This window comes from Chaetomium strumarium (assembly GCF_033439665.1).
Source record: "Chaetomium strumarium strain CBS 333.67 chromosome Unknown B0T15scaffold_1, whole genome shotgun sequence".
In the NCBI taxonomy this organism is placed as follows: domain Eukaryota; kingdom Fungi; phylum Ascomycota; class Sordariomycetes; order Sordariales; family Chaetomiaceae; genus Chaetomium; species Chaetomium strumarium.
Window position 1 is genome coordinate 4,276,461 of NW_026944429.1, and position 19,863 is coordinate 4,296,323.

Consider the following 19,863-nt stretch of genomic DNA (forward strand, 5'->3'; position numbering starts at 1 on the left):
GTCCGCCTACGTGCCCAGGATGCGACCCCCCGGCATCCGGCTGTGCACTGCGCTCGCCCAGCGAATTGGGCGCTTTCTAGCCGCACGACGTCATCTTCGCTAATAACACAACACGCCGTAGTTGACGAGCACCGTTGATGCCCAAGATGCCGCTCTTCCCTAACTACGAGGCCCTCCAACAGACCTTCGGCAGCCCGTATGGGCACAGCCGGGCGCAAGGCAAGCCCAGTGCCAGCGGCAGTCCCACGCCGTACCAAGCTCGGCTGGAGCTGTACCCGGCCTACTCGGTCGTCGACGATGCGAAGAACAAGGCGCACAAGCTGAGCGAGGAAGCCGCCAGAGAGTTCGACAAGGCCAGCCAAAAAGCCCAGTCCAAGACCGGCAAGATCGAGCTGTACTCGGGGAAATTCTATGCCGTGTCCACGCTGGGCGGCATGATGGCCTGTGTAAGTTTGCTCCGCACAGCCAAGGGCAGCATCAACTAGCACCAGATGATAAAATACTAACCTGCGCGCAAGGGTCTGACCCACACCGCCGTCACCCCGCTGGATCTCGTCAAGACGCGCCGCCAGGTCGACTCGAAGCTGTACAAGAGCAACTTCCAGGCGTGGGGCCACATCTACCGCACCGAAGGGCTGCGCGGCATCTTCACGGGCTGGAGCCCGACCTTCTTCGGCTACTCGGCGCAGGGCGCGTTCAAGTACGGCTGGTACGAATACTTCAAGAAGACGTACTCGGACCTTGCCGGGCCCGAGGCGGCGCACAAGTACAAGACGGCGCTGTACCTGTCGGCGTCGGCGTCGGCCGAATTCCTGGCCGACATCGCGCTGTGCCCGCTGGAGGCCATCAAGGTGCGCATGCAGGCGACCATCCCCGCGCAGTACAAGGGCACCGTGGACGGCTTCAGCAAGATCGTCGGCGCCGAGGGTGTCGCGGGCCTGTACAAGGGCCTCTACCCGCTCTGGGGCCGCCAGATCCCCTACACCATGATGAAGTTCGCCTCGTTCGAGACCATCGTCGAGATGATCTACGACCGGCTGCCCGGCAGCAAGAACGACTACGGCAAGGCCGCGCAGACAGGCGTGTCGTTCGTCGCCGGCTACGCGGCCGGCATCCTCTGCGCCATCGTGTCGCACCCAGCCGACGTCATGGTCAGCAAGCTGAACGCGTACCGCAAGGCTGGCGAGGGCTTTGGTGCAGTCACCACCAGGATATACAAGGACATCGGCTTCATGGGCCTTTGGAACGGCCTGCCCGTGAGAATCGTCATGATCGGTACCCTGACCGGCTTGCAGTGGATGATTTATGTGAGTTTTTTTTTTCTTTCCTCTCTAGGGAGTCGTGTGGTGGGGGGAAGCGAAGGTGCTGACCGGTTTCGATAGGACTACTTCAAGATCTTCATGGGCTTGCCCACGACGGGCGGTCCGGCCCCGGCCCCGTCGAAGAAGGAGGCGGGGCAGTAAATGCGCAGTTGAGTCTCGAGTATACACTGTAAGGTAAAGGTGTCGTGGGGAGCGTTGCATTTCCTTGAGCTCGAAAATCGGCCGGGGATGCATTTGCCAAGCAAGCCTTGTCGAAGCCTATGTGATTTTTTAGAGTCGCCTATGTATGTCCACGTATTCCTTCCTTTCGCATCTTTTTTTTTTTTTTTTTTTGCATTAGTCGGATGGGGTGCAAGTTAACCTTCAGTTCATCACATGCGGTTGCCGCTTGACTTATTTCCCCTGCCAAGCCCATGAAATCCCCTTGCCCTTGGCCAAAGGAAGAGGCCATTACGTAGGTTGCTACTCGTATCATGCACTGCTCTGGAGCTATTGGGGGGGTTCAGCCTCGCGCGTTACGCGTATTGAGTTCAGCCCTAGGTATCCGTAGAGTTGGGCGGTGCCGAAGAATTGACCGCGCACAGCGAGGCTTGGACACAGTGCGGAATCTTATCTGTTTACACAGTTATATCGGTAAATTCCAACTCTCTCTCACTAAGACGTGGGAGTGTCTGGGGCTGTTTTACCCCTGGCACAGTGCCAATGATACTCCCGCCCCACGTTTCAACTGGCCTGAAGCTTAATCCTTCTGTCAGCATCGCCACGTTTGCTCCCCTGACCCACCAGACCACAGCGTCTGATGACGACTCCGACGGAGATTTGTATGAGGGCCCCGTTCCCGCTGCGGTGCCGCCAATGACACTTCGCGGTGTCTGTCTGTAGTGCCTGTATGGCGTGTACACAAAAAGGCAGCTGCAACCACTTGCTGTTACCGCATTCGTCATACTAGGTACCATTAGAGGGGTGTCTCCGCCCTGGAACCTTGAATGAGCCCGATCTCGACCACCCGAAGATTGTTGCCAGTTGACCGCTCACCGATTCTCTTGCTATTCTTCAGCAAACAACGGAGTCTTCTAACTGCTGCTCAAAGGTACCATCTTTCAATGAGTCTAGCCTACCTACCTAGTTTTGACTCTGACACTACTGGTGTCTGTCAAGGTCCCCGAGGGGGTACATAGCAACTTAATCGGTTGACGACGTGGTCCTACATCTTAATCCTCACCTGGTCGAACGTGCACCATGGAAAGTTGATCTGAGTCTTGGATGCCACCTTTTTGCCGCCCTAGCGCTGCCGACTTTTCCCTTTACCTAGCCTACGGAGCTTCTCAGGCACCTTTCACTCACTAAAGCCCCGCAGGCTCGTTTTTGGCATTTCGGTCGCAATGACTGAGGGTACGATACCGCGCAGGGTGACGGGGACTACGCGCCGCGGCAGGACGAACGCGGTCCCGATAGCCGAGGAGCTCGAGGAGACAAACCTCGACGTCCCGCCGCCCGCCTACGGCGAGCATCATGACCAGCTCCAGTTCTCTCAGGCGGGCTTCGCCGCGGATGCCGCTGTCACAGGTAAAACCACCGACACTCACAGACTTACTATCCCTTAGGATTACTCACTCATAAGCTGTGTAGCCGACGGTCGTGTGAACATCCACATCAACGAAAAGAATCACCGCCTATCAGAGCTGCTGGGCCCAGCCATCAGGAGGCAGCTCCGTGCGGAGGCGCAGGTCCCCTCCGAACCGCTCCCGCCGGCGTACATCCCGCCTAGCCTGGGCGGTCTGCCGGGCCAAACAACACCGCCACGGCTGAACGTTGTGATCCAGATCGTTGGCTCCAGGGGCGATGTCCAGCCGTTCGTGGCGCTGGGGCAAGTGCTCCGCGACACATACGGCCACCGCGTGCGTCTGGCGACGCATGCGAAGTTCCGGTCGTTTGTCGAGGAGAACGGGCTCGAGTTCTTCAACATCGGCGGGGACCCGGAGCAGCTGATGGCGTTCATGGTCAAGAACCCGGGCTTGATGCCGAAGATGGACACGCTCATGAAGGGCGACATCAAGAGGCGCCGCCAGGAGATCCAGGAGATCCTCATGGGATGCTGGCGGTCTTGCATCGAGGCCGGCGACGGAATGGGCGTGGCACCGCCCCAGCATGAGCGGAACGAGCCGGTCGATGAGCGGTTCATCCTGCCCGGGGATCCGGGGAATCGACCGTTTGTGGCGGACGCCATCATTGCGAACCCCCCGAGCTTTGCGCACATTCATATTGCGGAGAAGCTCGGGATTCCACTGCACATAATGTTTACGTGTGTACCCTTGATCTAGACTGTGGATTTGGGAGGGATTAGACTGACAAGCAACAGGATGCCCTGGACACCGACCAGAGCTTTCCCGCACCCCCTGGCCGATATCGTCTCCACGAATACCGACGCCGCCATCACGAACTATGCCTCGTACGCTCTTGTCGAAATGATGACTTGGCAGGGATTGGGGGATCTTATCAACCGCTTCCGCGTCAACACGCTGGAACTTGACCCTGTTGCCTTGATGTGGGCGCCCGGATTGCTCAACCGGCTGCGCGTTCCGGTCACGTATTGCTGGTCGCCAGCGCTGACGCCAAAGCCGGCGGACTGGATGCCGGAAATCACCGTGTCCGGCTTCTACTTTCTGAACCTCGAATCCAGCTACACGCCGGAGCCCGACCTAGCTGCATTTCTTGCCTTGGGACCACCGCCGGTGTATATTGGTTTCGGGTCCATCGTCGTCGACGACCCGGATGCGCTCACTCAGACTATTTTTGATGCCATTCTCCGGGCCGGCGTAAGAGCCATCGTGTCAAAGGGCTGGGGTGGGATAGGCGGTGAGGCAGTGGGTGTCCCCGAGGGCGTCTTCATGCTCGGGAACTGCCCGCACGACTGGCTATTCAACCACGTGTCTGCCGTCGTTCATCATGGCGGTGCCGGGACCACTGCCGCGGGCATCAAGGCCGGGAAGCCCACGGTTGTGGTGCCCTTCTTCGGCGACCAGCTATTCTGGGGTTCCATGGTTACGAGGGCTGGCGCCGGGCCGGCTCCCATTCCTTTCAAGAAGCTAACAGCAGAGGGCCTCGCTGCCGCGATCGAGACCGCATTGCTACCCGAGACGCAGGCCCGAGCACGTGAACTCGGCGAAAAAATAAAGGGGGAGAAGGGCGTTGACGTCGGGGGCAAGTCCTTCCATCAGTTTTTGAATACCGACGATATGAGGTGCTCGCTGGCGCCTAGCCGGGTGGCGGTCTGGCGAGTGAGGAGGAGCAAGGTTAGGCTGAGCACACTTGCTGCCGCGGTACTGGTGAAACAGGGCTGGTTGAAATACTCGGATCTCAAGCTGTGAGAATCCCCAATATAACCTTTGGCGAGGTGCGCCGCTGACCTGCGATAGATATCGATCGATCGAATACAACACTGACGAGCAGCCGTGGGATCCTGTGTCGGCTGTCGTCCTGGCTTTTGTGGGCGACGTCGGCTCCCTGACCATGGCGGTGGCAGATTTCCCTCGGGAAGTCTTCAAGGCTCACGGCAAGAAGGACAGCGTCGCCAAGGCCGGAGATGCAGCCCCGGTTACTCCAGGGCTGGCGCCTTCGACCAGTTCATCATCGCATCAGCCCGCAGGGTCTCAGTCCGACTTAGCTAGCATCTCCTCGCGCGCGTTGACACCTGGCCAAGGCTCGGTTGAGTCGTTGTCTATGCAGCCCTCCACATCCGCATCCACGCCGAACTCTACACTCTCGCCGCAGACAACAACAGCTTCTGTGGCAAACCCGCCTCCGCCGCCCCGAGCATCGCCCAGCCCAGAAGGCCCCTCAACGCCGACCAACCCTATGAACCTCGACATGGCTGTCGCAGCCGGCAAAGGCGTGGGCCGTATCGTGGGGGCGGGCCTCAGGTTCCAAGCCAACTTCTGCCTGGGTCTCGCTCGCGGCTTTCGCAACGCACCCAAACTGTACAACGACGACACGGTGCGTCCGCCGGAAAAGGTGACAGACCTCGTCAGCGGGATGAAAGTCGCGGGGAAAGAGTTCGGACTGGGCCTCTACGACGGGATCTCCGGGCTCGTCACGCAGCCCTGGCAAGGCGCACAGAAGGAAGGGGCCATGGGGTTTGTGAAGGGATTTGGCAAGGGGATCGGCGGCTCCATGCTCAAAACTGCCTCTGCCGTGTGCGCGCTGCCGGCGTACACCATGCAGGGAATCCGCGTGGAGATGAGGAACAGGTTCGCGCGCAGCTCCATGAACTACATCATTACGTCGCGGGTGCTGCAGGGCGACGAGGATCTGAGCGCCGCGTCGGCCGAGGAGCGGCAGGACATCCTGGCCCGCTGGCATACCAAGAGGGAGGAGCTCAAGGGTTTCTACCTGCTGAAGCAGAAGGAGAGTGAGAAAGTGAAGGAGGAAGCGACGGCGGCTAACGCTTCTCGGGCAGACGAGGGGCAAGGCGCGGGTGGTGGATCTGATACCAAAACTGGTAGCCGCTTGAACCTTCCAAGAGGGCCGTGGAACAGGCGGCGCACGGGGAGCAGCACGACACTAGTATCCAGCCCCGGGACGGGCCCTCCTGCGCTTCCTCCCACCACGGCCAACTCCGCGGCAGACAGCCCCTCGCTTGAGGACGACGAAGCGCTGGAGCTGGCTATTCGGGAGTCGGTGCGGCAGACATCCACGGGAGACAGGGAGGAGGATGCCCGGGTTGAGGCCGCGATCCGGGCAAGCCTGATCGAGATGCGCAGGGCTGCGGAGCAGGAGCAGCAGCAGCAGCCGCAACAACAATTTCCGGGACCGACTCCAGGCCAGCGGGGTTGGATCGCGGACCAGAAGGTGGCTCCTGTTGACGATGGCGCAGCAGTAGCAAGGGACATGGCGGATGACGAGTGGACGAACATCACCGACGAGGAGTACCAGGCGCTGATCGAGGAGGCGGTGAGGCAGAGTCTGCTGCAGCAACAGATGGAGCAGCGATATCATTATCATTATCATGGTCATGATCACTGGACGGCCGACGACGAGAGGCACCACAACCCCCACCCGTCCGTACCTGAACTTCCTGGGGATTTCCCCACCCCAGACGCCGCCATGACTACAACCACAACCACAACCACAACCAACGCAAGTACTACCCCCCACAATGACGACGACCACTACCACCACCACCGCAACAACAACAACGAGGTGGGCAACGAGGACGACGACGACGAGCAACTGCGCCGCGCGCTCGAGGAGTCGGCACGCGTGCACCGGAGCTACACGGAAGAGATGCAGCGCCAGCGCACCGAGGAGGAGATTGTGCTCGAGTATGTCAAGCGGCAGAGCCTGGCCGAGGAGGCGTTCCGGCGGGCGAAGGCGGCTGGGAAGGGGAAGGCTCCTCCTGTCGACGGTGATGATGATGATGATGAGGAGGAGGAGGATGAGGATGAGGATGAGGATTTGCGCAGGGCGTTGGACGAGAGTTTGCGGGTGGCTTCCGGTGGTGGTGGTGGGAATGCTGGGCCGTCGGGGAGTGGGATGCGGATGGGTGGGACGGTGGGGTAGATCGATACCGTGACATTTGTGACAGGTGCTGGGAAGGGATTTGCGTTGCTTTATTGTGTTTGGTTTGGTTTGGTTTGTTCTGTGGTCGCTGAAAGCTACCTTACTGGTAAGATGAGTTCCTGGTTACCTGGTACTTAAGCTGAAAAGCGACGGATACCCCCTGAGTACCTAAAGTATACAACGGACAGTTTCAACTCATTTCATTGTCATTGTCATCATCATCGTGCTCGCTCGATTACCTAAGTACATACCTAGGTACCCATAATCAAACCACACCTTCACTCCCAAACTCATTCATCCTTTAAGCCTGAAGCTCCGACGCAAGCACCTTGTCGCCCGGACCGTTCCCCCACTTCTTGATCACCTTGTACTTGGTAATGCGCCACGGGTTGACCCCTTGCTTCTCCAGCTCTGGGTCCCGCTGCAGCTCGGCTTCGAGAATGCCCCCGTTCTGGATCACATTGGAAGAAGGCTGGCCCTTGAGGATCATGTTCCCGCCCACGTGGGCCATGAGGGAGGCCTTTTCTGGTCGGGTCGCCATCGTTGTTGTTGTTGTTGTTGTTGTGCCTCCTGAGGAAGAGGCCGGGGCGGGTTGAGGGAGGTCGATTATGATGCCCCTGTTCAATTCCATTAGTTTCAATATGTTCTGTTGTTAACTGTAAGTGAGTTGAAGGGGGGTTGACGTACGAGATAAGGTGCTGGCTGGACTCGAAGGTCTGCAGGATGCCCTGGGCCTGCTCGAGCCACTCGGTCCGTGAGAGTGTGGTGGGCTCGCCGCCCAGGATGGAGGTGTAGTCGATCAGGATGGAGGCGGCGTAGACTTCGTTGGCGAGGCCTGAGATGTTGCGGGTGTCGTAGTACAGGGACTAATTTTTTTTTCTCATAGGTCAGATAAAGTTAATAAATAAGCATGCTCTGGATTGTTGGGTTGCGCAAGTGTTTGGAGGTGAGGGGAGAAGATATCAAAGAGAAGTGTTACTCACGTTCTTGGTAACGGTGTCTTGAATGTTGGCTCTGTCGAGGAGATACTGGGCGATGTCGTAGGAAGCCATTGTGTTGTTGGTATTTAAAGAGTCTAAGGGACAGGTTGGTTGGGTGTATGCGGTTGTAGAGTTGGTAAGAGAGCTCTGAGGGTGAGAGGATAGGCTGCTGCTTGGCTTGGATTGTTTTGAGAGATGGTGCTGACCGGCAGAATCCAACCATGTTATATACCCCCAACCTCGTCGTCTATGCGGCTCAACCATCCTTCCGCATCGTGTAATCTCCGGTGATGAGTTCGACCTACCGTCGCTCCGGCCCTGTGTACACACTATACATCCGGGCTGTTAAATCCGTGACCTTCCGACTAGAACCAGCTCGAGAACCGGCGCTGGGTCCACCCACAGGGCCCCGCCGGTATCCGCCCGCTCGGACTTAAGGCCACCCCCACGTGCTCGATTTGGAAGTCTCGCAGCCAAATGCTGCTCGCTAATTGGTCGGTTTCAACGACCCCATGAGCTCATCGCCGTTATCTCCATCACGATGTCAACAAACTCACTCTGTCTCGTACGATAAAAGGGAACCCGTCCTCTGTTGGAAAGAGGCTCATAAAGTCATAGCATCTCATCAGATAAACAGAATTGTTCTTCACTGGAGACACCAAATCAACTCTCCCACAAGAACCTACACAGTTTCAGTCTTTCAGACACCTCACATCATCAATCATCAATCATCAATCATCACCACCATGTCCGCGCCCACCTCCAGACCAGCCATCCTCGTGCTCGGCGGCACAGGCAAAGTAGGCAGTCGCATCGTCCGCCAACTCTCGTCTTACGACACAAACCACCTCGTTCTTGTCGCCTCCCGCAAGGCACCCTCCTCTTCTTCTCAACCGGCCGAAAATGGAAATGACATTGACAAGGTGCGGCCAGTCCACTTCGACTGGGACAACACCGACACCTGGTCCAACCCCTTCGACACACTCCCCGCCGGCACCGCCACGATCAACGCAGTCTACATCATCGCCCCGCCCTCCCTCAACGCGGAGGCGCTCATGAACGGCTTCGTCGACTTTGCGCGCGACCGCGGCGTGCGCCGGTTTGTGCTGCAGAGCGCCTCGTGCGTCGAGGCCGGCGGCCTGCTGATGGGCAAGGTGCATGCCTACTTGAGGGAGCTGGGCCAGAGGGACGAGGTGGAGTGGGCTGTGTTGAGGCCGACTTGGTTCCAGCGTGCGTTTTTCTTCCCTTTCCTTCTTTTCTTTTGTTTTTGAGCCCTAAAATGTGTTGTGTGAGAAAGGTGACGCTAATATTATCCCTGTTGCAGAGAACTTCGCCGACCAGGAAAATCACGTCAAATCCATCAGGGAGGAGAGCAAGATCTACTCTGCGACCGGCGACGGGAAGATCCCGTGGGTGAGCGCGGACGACATCGCCGCCGTTGCCGTGCGGGCGTTGACGGCGCGGGATCCGCCAAACACCGAGTATCTGGTCCTCGGGTCGGAGCTGCTTTCCTACGGCGACGTAAGTTTCGACCTACTCCCCCTGCCAATCTACTACCTGCCAGGTACTCTTTGAAGAAGGGTAAACGTCGGTGTGTGCTGACTCGATAAAATCGCCAGATTGCAACCATCCTCAGTGAAGTCCTGGGGCGGAGGATTGTGCACGTCGATCTCACGGCTGCCGGGCTCGAGGAGCGGTTTCAAAGCTTTGGTATGCCCGAAGATTACTCGCGCATGATGAGCGCCCTGGACATCTCCATCAAGAACGGCGCCGAGAACCGGACAAACGATGTGATCCTGGCCGTTACGGGGTCGGCGCCGAGGAAATTCAAGGATTTTGCCGAGTCCGCTAAGGAGGTTTGGGGGACTGGCAGCAGGGCATGAAGGGGTTAGATAGTTATAACGGGTTGACTTGGAGTGTGAAAATCAGCGTGGTGCAAGTGACAAATGATGTCGTGGTATGAGAGATGGCAGCATTTTGCTGCTTGAACTACTGAGGTCGATTGCGAATGCTGTTCTTGATCCAATGCAAGCTGGTGTAACCTGGAAGGTAATGCTCGAGTCGCAGTGTCTGTGCAGGACTCGGATGCGTATGGAAGGTGTGTACTAGCTGCACTACCTACTTGTACTGTACATAGGCTAGGACTGGACGGCTAGCCGGGCTAGGTATCCCTTGGGCGGGTCGGACGTCGGAGTAAGTGGGGCCGATAGTCCGTCTGGGCCCGGCTCCGGATACAGAGTAATTCCAACTTGAAGCATTATCACATGAAAAGCAACACTCCGATATGCTAGGCTTGGTCGAGTGGCTTGTGCTTTTCTTCTTTTTACTTTTCCCTTTTCTTTCTGTCACCTAGTACTTTCTTTTCTGGCCGTCGGTGTTTCCGCCAGCTTACCCCTGCCAGGGGCAACCGCTCCGCCGGCGGCGTATGACATCATCGGTACCTGATTCTATGACAAGCCGGAAAAGAGGACACAAGACTGGATGAACGCCTTCGAAAGTTCCAGTTTACTAGGACCTAGTAGTACGCTTCCGTAGCAATGCCAATAACCTTTTGCTCCTATTACTAGTGATGTTGTGCAAGGGCAGGCACGCGCTTCGAATTCCCGCCCCTCGCCTGCATTTGTCTGTTACAAGATTCCGGTTACACACGACTTACATGCCTACCAACGAAGCTGACACCCTCAAAAACAGCCTAATACCTTTTTTGAAGTCGTCAACAGCACCAACTCCATGACCACGACTCACCGAGCTCCATTGACTCCCACCAGGTAGCCGTCAACTTTGCAGCAAAGCGCCTACCAAAAACACCAAAGGAGAAGGAAAAAATGGTAGAACCCACAGTCGCCGCCCGGCGCCCGCCAAAATCCATCTACGAACGCATCTTCCACACCCTACCGCCCTACACGGGACCATACGCAGTAGGCTTCCTCGAGATCGAGCTACCGGCCCGCGAACCACGGCCCTTCTCACCGCACATCAAGCGCAACGGCGAGTACGCGCTCAAGCTCGACACCGTCCTCTTCTCGATCTACTACCCGGCCGACGTCCTCGACGACAACAACAATAACAACAATAATAATACCAATGACACCAGCAACGGTAGCGGAGAGACCAAAAACGCAAACCCCCGAACGGGCGGGCCACAGCCACCGCTGCACCGCGTCCCCTGGCTGCCCCGGCCGCGGACGTCGACGTGCAAGGGCTACGCCAAGTTCTTCAACGTGCCCCACCTGCCCGTGACGGCGTACATGGCGCTGACAAGCATGTTCACCGCGCTGCCGGCGTACCGGAACGCGCGGCTGTCTCGGCGGTGGCCTGCCGAGTGCTGTTGTGAGGAACAGCAGCATGCTAGTCGTAGAGGTTACACTAGTAGCGTAGACACGCTCGTCGATGGGCAGTGGAAGCAGCAGCAGCAGCAGCAGCAGGAGGAGGAGGAGGAGGAAGAAGAAGAAGGGGAACCAAAGCCAAACGAGAGGGATGTGAGTGAGGAGGACAAGCCGCAGTTCCCCGTGGTCATCTTTAGCCATGGCCTAGGCGGGTCACGGACGATGTACAGTTCGATCTGCGGGGAGTTGGCCAGCTTTGGGTTGGTTGTGGTGGCGATGGAGCACCGCGACGGCAGCGGCGCGAGGACATTCGTCAACAAGAGCGGGACGCACGGGGACTTGGAGAGCCAGGGCTTGGATCACACCGACGACGCGCCCGAGAACGAGAAGAACGCGCCCAAGCGGCGGAGACGGGGGGAGACAAAGCCATACTACAAGATCGACTACCTTGTTCCCAAGGACAACGCCCAAGATACACGTCCTCAAAACCCGAACGGGGTGGACAAGGAGCTTCGTGGGGCGCAGATCGAGATGAGGCTGGCGGAGATGGAGGAAGCATTCCACGTACTAGGCCTCATAAACAGTGGAAACGGGGAGGAGGTGTACAGGAAGAATCTTCGGAAACGAAACAACATTGGCTCCAGCTCGGTCGGGTTAGATGGCATCGACTGGCAAGACTGGGTAGGACGGCTCGACGTGGAGAACGTCACTTTGATGGGCCATTCTTTTGGCGGAGCCACGACAGTCCAGGCATTGAGATCGGAGAAACTCAAATGGATTACGCAGGGAATTCTGCTCGATCCATGTAAGTAACGCGATTTGCATGGTCAACCACCCTCTTGGGCCGGGCAGCCAGACACCCTAGAACAAGAACCATGCGGCTGACACTGTTGGCAGGGGGCCCCGCAACTCCGGAATGTACCGAGCAGCAATCGGTTCACAAGCCGGTGTTGTCCATTGGAAGCGAGGCGTTCATGCACTGGCAGAAGAACTTCGACTGCGTCAGGCAGGTATGCCGCGAGGCCCGGGACGCAGGGACGCTGGCGTGGATGACGACGATCAGAGGGTCGACTCACCTGTCGCAGACCGACTTTGCGGTCCTTTATCCAAATTGGATGTCCTTCTTCATGAAGACGATCGTGGACCCCGAGCGAGCCATATACCTCACGGTCCACACGGCACTTGAGTTCCTGAAAATCACGCTCCCGGCGAGCCGAGCCAGGTTTGCCAAGGCATGGGGCGACGAACGGCTGCTCCTCGACAGCCCCGACAGCGAAACCAAAGTTGTGTCGGACTACCGGCCGGACGACAAATGGCTTGCCGCCCGGCTAAAGATCCCCAACGAATTTTCGGTGCGCCTTCGAAGCATGCTGAGGTGGAGAGGCCCGTTGGGTAGGGTACTGGAAGACCTGGTGTACCAGGACACAGAAAGCGAGGTATGGTGTCATGAATCGCCTGGCCGGGATTCTGTAGAACGATATATGAGGCGGCTCGGGCGGTTGTCTGCGTCGAGTAGTCCGCAGGGTGCCATCAATCCGACGGGTTCCTGACTTTGTCTGGCCATGCCAACCTGCCTAATACCAACTTGGACGACCGTGAGGAGTAAGCGCGGCGTAGGCTGCTCTTGCGACATCGGACTGTGGGTGGGTGCTTCATTGTACCCTCGATATTCTGTACTGTACCCTACTGTAGAATTTAGCAAGCGGTTCTTGTATTGCTGTACGTATGCGACAATATGAGGTGACCAGCGTAGTTTGGTTCTCGAACCTCATTGTGGAAGTATGTAGGCCCGGCAAGTGATCAGCAAACAGGCAGAAGAAGAAACTGCTCGCTCCGTGTACGCTTGCCGATTGCCGGCTGAGCTATCCATATTAAGTGGCCAGGATCTGTTAAGAATAGAATCGCAGGTATTCCCCATGGGGTCGACGCATGTTGGAGCCAATCGCAACCAGAGCCCGCCCGTCATGTTTGAGCGGCGGACGGCGAACGGGGAGAAGTCAAGCGAGCGGAGAGATGCGGGTGGGAGGAGACTGCAGATTCCGCAAGCCGGACGCGTATGCTCAATTTATGAGTATTTTCCCTTGGGCCTCCATCCGCGGGTCCGGGAGCTAGCGGTAAGCGGGGGGTTGCTACGGCGATGATGAGAAAATTGCCGGGATACTTGGCCGTCCTTCGTCAACCAGGTCTCTCAGACAGCTCTTGACAAACCGAATCACCGCCGGGACAGTTTTGGGTGGCATCACACACTGCCATCAATGGGCCAGAACCTGATCCTGGTTTAGGAGCCGCAATCAAGCACCTGCCCAGATTTGCCGAGCGATTGCCCGGGCTCGGTCCGAAGAGACAAGAGCACGCAAGCATCGCGTGGCGCGCCATTGCAGGTTTCCGGGAAAAAACGTGAGGTTGTAGGACTTAGGGAACGTCTTTTATCCACGGCTGGACAGTATGCCACTGACGATGCGGGAGATCAACACAGCGAACCGAGGTCGTAATATTGACCAGAGCTGAGGCTACGCGAAGGGTGACGGCGACCCGCGGTATCGATCGATGGCAGACTGCGTAGGTGGCATGGCACAGAGTCGGGTGTCCGTTTCTTCCCTCCATTCATCTTCGCGGGTGAGGTGCCACGGGGCAATGAAGGCCAATAATACGTGCCTGGATGGGAGGGGAAATGTCCGAACGGAAGCAAGAGGAGGCCCTGGAGTGCCCCCGTTGCTGCGGGTGTCCTGGTGGAGACGCTGTTACTCCGGACCTCGTCGTCGTCTGGGCTGGGACGAGACGCGAGGCGAGCTGGTGGAAAGCATCCCCACAATGACAATATCTCGCGATCCCAATATTAACCACCTAGGTACAGCAGCTTTTTCTGGTACGTCGTACAAGTTGCTCCTTGCGCTCGAATGAGAACCGAGGTAAAACCAGCGGCGCGGGGTGATATCCTCCGGTAACAGTGCCAGGCTGGAAGGGACGGATGATGCTGCATCGCTGCCATTGCATGCTCTGGGTTCACACTGGCGGTTCCAGTTGAAATTGGGTCACGTCATCTACGTGAATGGAATGCCAGCGGAAGAAACAGGGAAGCTTCTGGTCGGAGAAGGTGTCGGTTCGTTTGGAAGCTTGCAGGAGAGAAGGAAACATCAAGACAATGTCTCGATCGATGGAGGCGTTAAAAATAGTAGGTACCTACTACCTAACCTGGTAAGTACTGTCTGGTCAACCGTGGTCAAGTTCAGAGGTGTTGTGCAGGGCTCCACTTAAATCAGGCACCTCACCACAACACCTCCAGTTGCACTTTCCTCAGGGGAGTGTTCATCAGCGCACCGTGACCTGATGATGGCTTCATCTCCCAAGGCTGTCCAACACGGGTTTTTTTTTCGCGCATTTCCATTATGGGTCCACCCGAGGACTGAGTTCCATGGTTCTCCCGCAATCCCGTTTCTGCGCCACTGCGGCTTCCAGGTTCTGCGTGGCTGATCTGAGCTTGTGTCACCACTACCAGCCCGATCTTTACCTCCAGAGCAACAGCTTGAGTTTGTGTCACCTAAGTCGAACAAAATAACAGTGCGAACACGGGTCACCTAGCACGCATCTGCAAGAGGCCGTGTCCCGAACAGCTTCCGGTCCCTGGAGCTAGGGCAGTGAATGGCCACTGGCTCGGACGACCTCGTGTTGTCCCGCAGTCGCCATTCTTGACCAGCATCAACCCCCATTCAGATTCTTAAGCAGAAGCAAGTTGTATCTGCTGTGCGCCCGTGCTTGTCTCGTTTTCTTGATCTTCTATTTTCTTTCTGCGTATCTGCAAGTAGGGGGCCCAGCGAGGCACGGGTCTCGCCGACGACGATGATGTGCTTTTGCGTTGCAACTTCTGAGCGAGCCGGGCTGCACAAGCAACGGACACCTTATTGTCTGCTTCATCAATGGACAAGGGAGATCCCGCAATTGCTACCCCGGACGGAATTTTTTAATCTGCCTGCGTTTGTAGTAACGGCCTTTCAGGTCTGCGACTCTGCAAGTGAGAGCTCGTCACCGGATGAAGACTGGATGGAGACAAGGCATTTTACCCGCGGCCCAAGGCACCGTGCATTCACCCATCAAGCTGCGGCTACGTGCACCCGAATTCCAGACAATTGCTTCGTCAGGCCAGGAATATCATAGTTTTCTCCGGGATCCGGTGTGGTCAAAAAGGACTATACATTGTACAGTCGACCTGCCTTGCTTCCGACCCCGTCCTCCTCTATCCAGCAGCGAAAACGGAGCATCTACAACCTTAACGCTGGCGAAGGTGATTCCTCGCTTTCGTAGCCCCTTGTCGTCACTGACCTTGACCCACGGCGTACATACTTAGATTCGTATCTTTTGCTCAGGTTGCACTGCCGCATGCCCCTTCGCGAGTCTTCCTCTGTGGAGGCCGCTCTTTTATTTCTACGCTCCTTCCCGTCGCAAGCTCCTTAAATCCCCTTCGCAATGGACATGCTGTTCTCGCCGTACGGCGTCGGGAACGTGCCCAAGTCGGTCATGGCTGAAGTCGAGAGGAGAACAGGGGAGTTGCTCAAATCCAGCAGCTTCCAGCGAATGCTAGAGCTGGAAAAGAAGCACAAGGTATGTGTGTCTCTGTGCGCTCACCGCTTGCCGCTTGCCTGTGGCCTGGTCTGTGTCCTGATTGCTACATGTCTTACATCCCGGTACCTTTCTGACATGGCGTTCGTATCCTAACAGGTTGAGCGATTGCAAGGCGCTCAAGCTCTCCTCCCGTCCCCTCAATTTCCGACCCAACCTAGAGAAGGTCATCCTCCTCCTCGACCAGAGCGCCCCGACTCGCTATTTCCACATGAGCAATTCTTGATGGTCAGGGCCGCGCCACGTCCCGTTATCCAACCTTCGCTATCGATCACCATCCCTCAGGCCGCCGACCCTGAGAGCCGCGCTCGGCCAGACGAGGCCGAGGCCGAACAGGAGGAGGAAGAGGGTACTGACATTGGAACCCCAAAAACGCCCACAAATGACGAGCCGTTTCAGAAGCAGGTGAAGTTCCTCGCGCCAGAAGACAGCGAAGAAGACGAAGACGGCATGTCGGAACAATCATCCATCTGCCAATCCCCCAGCTGGGAGGGCTACGGACAGAGAAAGAAGGAAAAGAAGCAGCAGGCTGAGCGCCGGAAGAGAGAAAAGGAGCAGGCCGAGAAAGAAGCGAAGGCGGCAAGGAAACGGAACACTACAAGGCTAAGCAAGCCCCCACCGCCGCTGGCAGCAACACCTAGCCGCGATTACATAGCTGTCGGCTTGACAAATGCAGATCGTTCGATGTCAGACCCATTGCTCATCAGCCAGCCCCTGCTACAGAGCACCACATCCATTCAACGACCGGAAGACATTGGGAGGACACTTTCTGCCGACGACGTACAACAAAGCCGTCGACCCCGACTCGCCGTGACTGGCATACTTTCCAGCCCCGGCTCCAATGCCAGGCACGCTGGAGGCGGCGCCGTGCAGGGCACTGCAGTTCGCATGAATGACAGTGGCTTTGTTCAACGGCAAGACCTGTACAGGTCTACGTCAGAGGGTCAAGCGCCGGTTAATCAGCAGCTGTCTGCCGCAACATCTTACAAACACGATTGTCGCTCCTCACGAGATGCATTTCCGCCGTCGGCTTCGAGGACTCCCATGCTGCGGCACATGTCCCCTTCTGGAGGTAGCCGGACCAAGAATCTCCTCGAAGGGGCAGCAGATGCCAATCAGATACAGGATTCGCTGTCTACCATTCCCACCGCGGACGGAACCCGCCAAGGTGGGTATGTGGTACACCAAAGGGCACAAGCCGCAGAAATGGCCATGGCTGGGCTTGCCGAGGAGCAATTGGTCAGAAGCGTGGCTCAAGATTACCCACCATCCGCGTCAAGCTCCAGACCAGCCCAGCACACGAGACGGTCTTCCCTGACACAGGAAGCCAAGTCCGCAGCGATGAGGCTAGTGGGAAGAAGAAGCTCTTCAGCAGCGCGAGACGACGGTCCTAGTCAGACCGATTATCTAACCTTCAAGGCAATACCATACTCTGCTTCGGCCACCGACACATCGTCCTCTATCGACAGTATGCCTGCAACTCCAAGAAGTGTGAACGGATCCTTCATTGCTCATGTTGAACGGCCGTCGACCTCGGGATCATCCGCCCTGCGGAGCACGAAAGGACGCCAAGAGAGCTTGAATCCCGCCGAACGGCCTCCTATGTCTCAAAGCTCTCTTAACTCAAGTGGTCCGTCAGTTACTGGCTCTGACTCGAGCAGCCAGGGCAAGAAGAACCGGAGCCTGAAGGACGCAGCTAAGGCCGCTCTAAGCATCTCCAAAAGCTCTCAGAGAGTTGACAACGCCAGGCCATCCATCTCCTTACCCCCATACCTGGCTCTCCGATCTCGCATAAATCATGGGACGTCAACTTCCATAGACAAAAGCAAGCTTTCTGCAGCTGGAGATGCTTCAGTATGGTACACTGCGTTGTACTCGCGAAGACAAACCGCTAACAGATCCCAGAAGCCCGCGACGGCAGCCCTTGCTTCTGAGCAGGACAAGCCAGCCGAGATAGTACCTCCAGGAGGCTACCGAGGGTCTGAAGGCTCCTCATCTTCTTCCACATACGAGGACGGCTCACCGCTTGCATCACCAACCATGACACCAGACACATCGCGTCCTCAGTCAGCCAAAGACGTCCCTTTGATCGCGAGAGGCGTCCATAGAGAGAACGCCGACGCTTTCGGGCTTCAGGATGACGAACGCACGCTTCGACAGTCTCTGGATTCCAGCAAATCGAGTACCCCTCGCAACGTCGATCCGGAAGTGCGCGCAAACGTTGAGATTGGTAATGATGACCGATGGAGCAGGACGGCGCTGCCAATTGAGATCGACTGTGACGCACAATCCTTCATCACCACGGTCTCGTACCTTGACAACGTCGATGATACAGAGCAGGTGTTGGCATCAGCTGAAGCGAAGAAGGAGCAGCTAGAGCCTCTCAAGCAGGCACCTAGAGCTATGAGACATGCCGAGGATGTTGAGGGCTCAGGGTCGCTTCCACCCCGGTCTCGAAAACGGGAACAAATGACGCCAGGGTGCACAACTGAACCACTAGCTGCACCTCCTCGTTCACCAAGACAACATGGGGAAAAGGGAGTACTGAAGAGCATGGAGGGAGGATCAGAAGAGCAGGAAGAAACGCGGAAGATTGGAGCGTCGGAAGATCAAGGGCGGTCATTGGAGCGGGTGGCAGAGAAGAAAGAGGCGACACCGAAGAGATATAGGTGGCACGAACAGAAGCTGGCAGGGTCACAAGAACTTGACAAGGTGTCCACAGAAGCTGGAAGGGAGATCGACGAGGATGAGAAGCAGCGTGCTCCAGCTGGTCGACCGCAGCGCGGCTGGATGTCTGGCTCGTTATCGTCGGCCGGTTCAACCGGCCCATCATCACCACACGCCTTCACTCCGGAATTCCAACTTCCAAGCAACCCCTATTTTGCCGACTTTCCGGAACCCCTCAAGCACCATGGGTTTCTGGGCGAGATTCCGACTTCACCGGGGCCGCCGTCCCCCGTCTCCCTGCCGAGTCCTCTTCGCACCGTCCCGTCAAAATCAGGGGCACAGTCCCGAACTAATTCCGCACCAACACCGTTGCCTACTTCAACAAATCCCTCCTCGAGGAGCTCGACACCATCATCTCGGTCTCCCGGAGTAATGCCAGTATCGATCCTCAAGCAGCCGAAGGCTTTGTCGCCCGATCAGCCAACAGAGGTCCCGACAAGCCCCCGGTCTCACGTTCTCTCCGCTATTCCTAAGCACATGCAGCTGCAGGCGGGCGTCTCGGCGCGCACTCCGACAGCTGTTCCAGAGACCCGCATGGCGCCCATCGCCAAGATGTTTGTCGAGTGCTGCAACTGCAAGTTCTTCCACGACATGCCCGCCAAGCTCTACGAATGCATGGCCAAGCCGGACGCTATCGTCGAAGACAAGCAGCGAGGCATCTCAGGGGCCATTACGACCATGGTCAAGTGCCCGTGGTGCCAGCATAACATGAGCAGGGAGTGTTGTGCCGGGTATGCAGCGGTTGTGGTTCTGAAGGAGAAGCTGCATTAAAAGGGGATGATTACGTGCAGGACGAGCGGGCAAGAGCTTTCATAGTTCCTTTCGTTTGGTGTCTCGTTCAGCGCTCACAGGGAGGTGCTATTATTCACTGGGTATCCCTGCCGGCTTTTCATATGGTCCATTTTCCTTGAGCATCTACTTTTCACCATCTGATACTTTCTCTTTAACCCCTTATCTGAGATACAGTCGTTTCGGGCCTCTGTTGCCAGAGCATACTCAAGACATTCTTCACGGCACGGCATGTGGTCGTTTCCTTTGTCTTCTGTTGCAGCATGGCGATGAGGGATACACGAGGAAGAAAAGGCGGCCTTTGTTTCTTATTTTGACAGAGTGTATGATACAGTACAAACATCTGCCGGTGCGAGAATTAAGTTCCTTTTAGATGTGAGAACCTACCTACCTTATTAGGTCTCTTTGAAATCCTAGTAGCATGTAGGTGATACTTGATACTTCGTACCAGGTTACAAATCCCGTGCTCGGGATCACTATCGCTCTCGGAATTCGGCTTGCGTTTAATCAATGCCCACTACCGATTCCCTTGGCTGCAGGTTGTTT

At 56.9% G+C, this 19,863-nt stretch overlaps 6 protein-coding genes across 6 annotated transcripts; 5 read left to right on the forward strand and 1 right to left on the reverse strand.

Annotated features, from left to right (window-relative positions):
* Positions 1–146: 146 nt before the first annotated feature.
* B0T15DRAFT_507294 (mitochondrial carrier domain-containing protein) lies at positions 147–1,463 on the forward strand (the record flags this gene model as incomplete). The annotated part of the gene is made up of 3 exons (XM_062867637.1): positions 147–446; positions 519–1,307; positions 1,383–1,463. 3 exons carry the CDS (start codon positions 147–149, stop codon positions 1,461–1,463), a joined length of 1,170 nt encoding a protein of 389 aa, XP_062726424.1.
* Positions 1,464–2,525: 1,062 nt separating this feature from the next.
* B0T15DRAFT_44609 (glycosyltransferase family 1 protein) lies at positions 2,526–7,032 on the forward strand. Its single transcript, XM_062865948.1, has 4 exons — positions 2,526–2,888; positions 2,952–3,624; positions 3,682–4,686; positions 4,739–7,032. Exons 1-4 carry the CDS (start codon positions 2,705–2,707, stop codon positions 6,879–6,881), a joined length of 4,005 nt encoding a protein of 1,334 aa, XP_062726425.1. The 5' UTR covers positions 2,526–2,704; the 3' UTR covers positions 6,882–7,032.
* Positions 7,033–7,182: 150 nt separating this feature from the next.
* Positions 7,183–7,933, reverse strand: B0T15DRAFT_489312 (uncharacterized protein; the record flags this gene model as incomplete). The annotated part of the gene is made up of 3 exons (XM_062866585.1): positions 7,183–7,498; positions 7,569–7,747; positions 7,865–7,933. The coding sequence occupies 3 exons, from the start codon at positions 7,931–7,933 to the stop codon at positions 7,183–7,185; spliced, it is 564 nt and encodes a 187-aa protein (XP_062726426.1).
* Positions 7,934–8,392: 459 nt separating this feature from the next.
* On the forward strand, positions 8,393–9,959 carry B0T15DRAFT_564552 (uncharacterized protein). The gene is made up of 3 exons (XM_062870643.1): positions 8,393–9,091; positions 9,186–9,382; positions 9,481–9,959. The coding sequence occupies exons 1-3, from the start codon at positions 8,608–8,610 to the stop codon at positions 9,742–9,744; spliced, it is 945 nt and encodes a 314-aa protein (XP_062726427.1). The 5' UTR covers positions 8,393–8,607; the 3' UTR covers positions 9,745–9,959.
* A 440-nt stretch (positions 9,960–10,399) lies between these two features.
* B0T15DRAFT_44654 lies at positions 10,400–12,920 on the forward strand. Its single transcript, XM_062865949.1, has 2 exons — positions 10,400–11,992; positions 12,085–12,920. Exons 1-2 carry the CDS (start codon positions 10,687–10,689, stop codon positions 12,735–12,737), a joined length of 1,959 nt encoding a protein of 652 aa, XP_062726428.1. The 5' UTR covers positions 10,400–10,686; the 3' UTR covers positions 12,738–12,920.
* A 2,368-nt stretch (positions 12,921–15,288) lies between these two features.
* B0T15DRAFT_564554 (uncharacterized protein) lies at positions 15,289–19,299 on the forward strand (the record flags this gene model as incomplete). The annotated part of the gene is made up of 4 exons (XM_062870644.1): positions 15,289–15,783; positions 15,901–17,655; positions 17,707–18,141; positions 18,175–19,299. Exons 1-4 carry the CDS (start codon positions 15,649–15,651, stop codon positions 19,297–19,299), a joined length of 3,450 nt encoding a protein of 1,149 aa, XP_062726429.1. The 5' UTR covers positions 15,289–15,648.
* Positions 19,300–19,863: the final 564 nt, after the last annotated feature.

What these genes read in the sequence shown, in the direction of transcription:
- B0T15DRAFT_44609 (XM_062865948.1), top strand. Translation starts at nt 2,705, where the DNA reads ATGACTGAGGGTACGATACCGCGCAGGGTGACGGGGACTACGCGCCGC. An exon ending in CGCGGATGCCGCTGTCACAG is followed by an intron (nt 2,889 to 2,951) that starts GTAAAACCACCG and finishes TAAGCTGTGTAG; the next exon opens with CCGACGGTCGTGTGAACATC. An exon ending in AAATACTCGGATCTCAAGCT is followed by an intron (nt 4,687 to 4,738) that starts GTGAGAATCCCC and finishes GACCTGCGATAG; the next exon opens with ATATCGATCGATCGAATACA.
- B0T15DRAFT_564552 (XM_062870643.1), top strand. Translation starts at nt 8,608, where the DNA reads ATGTCCGCGCCCACCTCCAGACCAGCCATCCTCGTGCTCGGCGGCACA. An exon ending in GAGGCCGACTTGGTTCCAGC is followed by an intron (nt 9,092 to 9,185) that starts GTGCGTTTTTCT and finishes TCCCTGTTGCAG; the next exon opens with AGAACTTCGCCGACCAGGAA. An exon ending in AGCTGCTTTCCTACGGCGAC is followed by an intron (nt 9,383 to 9,480) that starts GTAAGTTTCGAC and finishes TAAAATCGCCAG; the next exon opens with ATTGCAACCATCCTCAGTGA.
- B0T15DRAFT_44654 (XM_062865949.1), top strand. Translation starts at nt 10,687, where the DNA reads ATGGTAGAACCCACAGTCGCCGCCCGGCGCCCGCCAAAATCCATCTAC. An exon ending in GGGAATTCTGCTCGATCCAT is followed by an intron (nt 11,993 to 12,084) that starts GTAAGTAACGCG and finishes CACTGTTGGCAG; the next exon opens with GGGGCCCCGCAACTCCGGAA.